At 44.1% G+C, this 5769-nt stretch overlaps 1 protein-coding gene across 7 annotated transcripts in view; it reads left to right on the top strand.

Annotated features, from left to right (window-relative positions):
- ZFAT (zinc finger and AT-hook domain containing) overlaps positions 1 to 5769 on the top strand; it is a 226156-nt gene that overhangs the window by 85839 nt on the left and 134548 nt on the right. For all 7 annotated transcript variants that reach the window (XR_003093659.1, XM_025202075.1, XM_014519165.2 and 4 more), the window contains one exon: positions 1531 to 1701. Coding sequence is in view for 6 of the 7 variants with exons in the window: in XM_014519165.2 (XP_014374651.1) it covers positions 1531 to 1701 (171 nt within the window). In the remaining variant the exon portion in view is untranslated. The remainder of the gene's footprint in view (positions 1 to 1530; positions 1702 to 5769) is intronic.

The following is a 5769-nucleotide window of genomic DNA, read 5'->3' as shown; positions in this document are numbered from 1 at the left end:
TTTGGCCCTTAGTCTGCCCTGGATTTCTGCGGTCAGCCAGGGAAGCCTCCTGGCCCCTTTCCCTCTTTTACCTCGCATGGGGATCGTCTTGCTTTGTGCCCGAAGGATCGTTTCCTTAAGGCACAGCCACCCTTCTTGGGCTCCCATCTCTTCAAAACTCCTACTCTGCAGTGCGTCCTTGACTAATCGCCTAAGTTCATTTAAATCAGCTTTCCTAAAGTCTAGCACTTTCACCCTACTAGTTACCTTACCCACTCGACGTCTTATGGTGAATTCTATTATTAGGTGATCACTGTCCCCCAGATGGCTACCGATATGAAGGTCCCCTACTATGTCATCCCTCGTTGCCAATACCAGATCCAGTATGGCATTCCCCCTAGTGGGAACGTGTACCTCCTGTGTCAGGTGGAGGTCCTGTTCACAGGTTAGAAACCTGCGTGAACGGTGGGACTTTGCTGTCTGTGACTCCCAGCAGATGTCCGGGTAGTTTAGGTCCCCCATGACTACTGCCTCTTTAGCTTTTATGGTCTCTTACATAGATCCAGGTTTATAATTAAACTGGATTCTGCAATTTTAGACCGGTTTCTACGCATCGAACTTCTGTATAGTTACAGGTTAAACTGATGGTCAGTCACTAAGACCGGGTCTGTAAGTGTAAGATTGGCACCAGGGCAAGCTAAGTTTAAATTGGATGACTAGTTTGACCCAATTTAACCTCCCCAAATATCTGTACTTAGCCTAGAGGGGCACTTAACTAGTGCTAAACTGCTTGAAGCTTCTTCTGCTTGCGTTTTTAATGAGAAGCAAGAAAGTCTTACGGTAACATCTTTAATTGGACCAAGTATGTAGTTGGAATGAAGTTAGACAAGCACTGACCTTGGTGAGTGTTAGTTGATCCTGTGACAGCAGCCTTTCTCTGCAGCTGTGAGAAGGACCAGAACAGACAGTGGGTGAGGGTACCTTATTTTCTTGCATACAGTACAACTGTGAATAAAATGTGCACCTTGTTTTTGATAGGCCGACTGAAAAAAATGACTCTTTCTTGCTTCTGTAGCAGTAGCCTCTGTAGGTGGGGGGGAGGAAGGAAAGAAAGTGCCCACAGCCAGCAGCTAGACAGCCCCACATATACCACTGCAGCGTTACACTTTCCCCAGCAGAGGCAGAAACTATTATTACTGTATTTTCTTGCTTACAAAGTGCACACCAGTTTCCAGTAGTGGCGGGAGGGGGGGTGGGGGGGGGGGGGGGGGGGAGGTATGTGTGTATGTGAGAAATTGTGGTATTTTCATGACCAGTTTCCTGGCTGTAAGGAACTGAAAAGAAAGTGTGTACCTTTAATCTTAAACCACTATTTAACCTTGTCTTTTTTTTTCTAAAAACTGTACTCATTTAAAGCCAGAATGCATTGTTCCTTGGATCTAGTAATTATGTCATTTGGTAAACAAAACCAAGTCTGAGCAACTGGTAGGATCTTAGATGAACCGCTGATGTCTGGAAATGTTAACAATGTCTTTTGTACTTATTTTTCAGGAATCAGTTCCATCTTCATGTGTAAACTTTGTAACTTATTTTCACCGAATCAGTCAGAGCTATTGTCTCATGTCTCTGAGAAGCATGCAGAAGAAGGGATTAATGTGGACGACATCGTTATTCCTCTCAGACCGCTTACAGAACCCACAAATACAAGCAAAAGTGGAGAAGGTACTTGTATCAATTGACAGCAGTGTCATTTGCAATTACTCATTTAATTTTTTTAAATGTCTGCTGTAATGACTTTGGACTTCATATAGAATCATTTGCCTGGCTTCTGTAGTGACCAGTTTTCTTTACTTAAAACTGAGTTATGTTTAGTGCAAAATGGATAGGAAAAAGGACATGGATAAGACAAAACTCAGCATGTGGCAGCGGATGATTACATTGGTTCATTGATTTTTTTAAATGTCAAGGATCCTCCTTAAAGCTGCAGTCTGAAGCTTTGCGACTAACATTGTCTAGTGCTAAACAGTGGAAACAATTAAATTTTCCTAGACAAGTAGCCAGCACATCAAGGGAAAAAAAGCCTACAGTCTTTGGCAAGGTGGCTGATGGGATGTTTCCTTGAGATGTCTGTCAAACTCTGAGAGTTGCATTTCAGATGATATCTCTCACTGTATGCAGAGGGGGAAATGGCATGATTCATAATTTATAATTGTGCTTTGACACTGGTGCTATTCAATAAAGCCATCCACTAGTCAAAGGTTGAATTAGTTATACAGAATAAATATCATCAGCTAAAAGTGGAAATGAATATAACTTCTGTACTGCCAAGTTTAATTACAACCCCTTTTGATATTGTGGGGGGAAGGGTGTGAAAATAAATTGGACATCATAATTGCACATTCATTTTGAACCTGACTGGACAACTGATTTCTGTCATCTGTAAACCCTTTATTTTACAGAATTCCCAAGGTTTTGGGCATACCTAGTTATGGGATAGCTGAATTCTACCTATTTAATTAATACATTGATTTAAATAATACTTTTCATATCTACAGCAGGAACATAGTATATCTTAATTTATTTAGCAGTCTAGTAATTAGCCTTTTGCTAATTTAATCAATAGAAAAAGCTATTTCCAAAATGGTTGGAATCCATAAAGGAATGCGGCAGACAAGGTTCTTTGGGTGAATCTGATATCTTTTATTTTATTTTGGGTGAATCTGATATCTTTTATTTTATTAAACCAAATTAAATAGTTAGAAAATAACCTACACCCCTATAAAGGAATGCACACATTCATTTCACACTCTCAGACTGAGGGCAAGAAAAACTTGTGCCAGATTTGCATTTTATATAATGACTGGCATGAGCAGTACCTCGCAGAGATATCATAAAATCTCAGAACAACAGTGTCTCTTTATAATTTGACTAAAACTACAGAAAAAGGGGATGTCAGGCTTGCACAGCTCTTCCTTTTCAGGCTCGTGTTCCAAGTAACCCATCATGAATTTCAGACTTTATTTTTGAGCTATGAAACTTGCTTTCATTTTGATATGCTTTTTCATTTGTTAGTTGTAAGGACAGTTCTGGAAAGTGGTTTTTTTCAAACATTTGTTTAATGGAATTTGCTGTCAGTGTGTGTTTTGCAAGGCGCTAACCAAATGGACAGCTCTTAACAAAACAGATGAATACTTATTTAAGATGAGGAATTGGGAATCGCCAGCTTTACTTAGGAAGTGTCATTAGGCTTTATGTGTATGGTTCTGAGGGAAGGTGACAGCTATACTAAAGGCTTTTTTTATCCTAAAGCTAGATGAATAATTTGTTTTTGTTAGTTCCGATTTACTGCACCTAGACCATAGGTTGGTAACATATGGCTAGTGGGCTTGATCTGGTTCACAAAGAGGTAAAAGTTTGGGTATTCATGATGCACATTCTTTTCCCACATTGGAAGGATGTACCAGCTACCAGCATTTTTACAAGTTTGTTAGTGGTAGGTCTTCTGGCAAAAGCTCAGGGCCTCTTTCATTGTCTCATTGGAAAGACACCAAACCTAGCAGCACATTGCACTTCTGACACTCCACAAAGATGTCTTTTGAATCCCTGGGACTGTTACCTGCATCCCTTTCGTAGACAAATGTTCCCATGTTCTCTTGGAGCAGTTTGGAGACGGGAAGAGGAGCTGCTGTAATGCTTTAACTGCTCTGTATACAGGAACCTAGAACACTGCAAATGTAGCAAAACCACTCCAACTTTAACCCTGCTTCATATGGGGTCAAAGTTGGGGCTCTTGAGTCTACTAGAGTAGAGGTGGGCACTTATTTGGACTGGAGGGCCACTTAGGGAGCTTCAGTGAGCTGTTGCAGGCTGGGTCAGCACCTTCCTCCCCACAATAAGTTTATTAAAACTCCCTAAGTGGCCCTCTGGCCCAAATAATTGCCTACCCGTGGGTTAGGGGAACCTAACCTTTGTTTCCCCCTTCTCCCTGCGCCCTCTCCCCTGCCCTGAGTCCCTGACATGTGGCCAGGCCAGGCTGGGTCAGTGTTACTATGTTCCTGTGCACCGCCTCAGGCCACATGGGCACAGCTTAGGCAGTTCCTGCCTGACCTGGCTGCATGCCAGGGACCTGGGGAGGTGGTTCAGGGAGAAGGGGGGAAACACAGCACAACCCACAGCTCTTGGCCCCCTTCTCCCTGCACCCTCTCCCCTGCCCTGAGTCCATGGCATGCCGCCGGGTCAGGCAGGAGCCTTCCAGCTGTGTCCATGTGGCCCAAGGGCACAGGCACAGGGCACAGGCCCAAGCACACAAGGACATAGCACAGCACTGGCCCTGCCCAGCCACATGCCTGGGACTCGGGGAGGGGGTTCATGGAGAAGTGTGCCACGCTGTGTTCCCACACTGCTTTGGGCCACGTTGTGCAATGGCATGGATCCTGCCCAACTTGGCTGCATGCTGGGGACTTGGGGTCAGGCAGAAGCCGCTCCAGCTGCACTCATGGCGCAGCCCTAAGCAACATGCAGGAACACAGCATGACACTGTATTAGTGGTGCCTGTGCCACTACCAGGTTCCGGTCTGGCAGAGCCAGGATAATCTGCGCCTCCTGCCTCTCCTTCACCTGTGTCCCCATCGGTGGAGAGAGCCTTACCTCTGCTTCGACTTACTGCGGGCCGGCTGTCTGGTCTATGAATGGCTGTAGGTCCAGAACTGTGTGCAGACAGAAGCCTGGCCAGGAGCTCAGTGCCCCCTGCCTAGGAGCATACATGGGGGGCTGAAGAGCAGGACAGGGTGAGCTGAGCCAGGGAAGGGAGTGGCTGCTGCTGCTGTAGCAGGGTATGGCATGGGGAATGGAGAAGGTTGAGAGATGCCGAAAGCCAGGGCAGCTGCGGGCTGGATACCATTCTCCTTCAGAGGAGCAGCTATGGACCAGATAGAATCACTTGGCGGCCCAGATCTGGCCCGTGGGCTGTATTTCGCCCATCCCCACATTAGAGCCTAACAGCTGCCGTGAACTGAGCAGCAGCATCTCCCTTTGGAAGTGCTCCAAGTAGCAGCTTGTCCAAGCCGTCAGGAATTTTTTTAACTGAGACTGCATTAGCATGCTTGTTGGTAAAAGCAGAATTCACTGTTATTGCCCATATTTGTGATCTATATGGATGTATGGCAGAGATATAGGGAGAGGTGAGGAGTTATTGGTTATCTTTTAAATGCACTGTCTTTTCATCCATTCATTAGACTGTCTCTTGCAGAACAACCTCTCTCACCCCACCCTCCTCACACACAGCCCCCAAATAAGGCTTTATCTTTTTAGTGAACCTGATGGATTCATATTATACCAAATACTGATGCTAAAATATGTATCTGTGAAACAAATAAGCCAGGTAGGCTAGCAAGCAGAGGTTGGTAAAACCTGTAAAGTCCAGATGATAGGATGCTGAGAACTACGATCAGATCTTTAAAGCATTTAGGTACTACAGAATTATAGTGATTGTTTCATTTTTTTTACAGTAAATGTGAAAATAAAAGAAGCAAAGAGATGAAATACACCCAAGGAATTGTACACAGAAAAATTCAAAATTATGTATGGAAACATTCAAAATTATGCACAATTAATTACTTTTTTTTTTTTTTATAAATTAAACTAAATATAACACTATTTCAACCTTCTTTAGAAATATATGCAGGTACGTGTGTGTGTGGGGTGTGTGAGAGGAGGGAGTTTGTGAAAGTGTTGGGGGGTGTGAAGGAGTGTTGGGGGGAGTTTGTGGGCGGTTCTGGGAGTATAGAGTTC

Source organism: Alligator sinensis, unplaced genomic scaffold (assembly GCF_000455745.1).
Source record: "Alligator sinensis unplaced genomic scaffold, ASM45574v1 scaffold651_1, whole genome shotgun sequence".
In the NCBI taxonomy this organism is placed as follows: Eukaryota; Metazoa; Chordata; order Crocodylia; family Alligatoridae; genus Alligator; species Alligator sinensis.
Note: the sequence above shows the minus strand (reverse complement) of the source record. Positions and strands in the feature narration are given on the sequence as shown.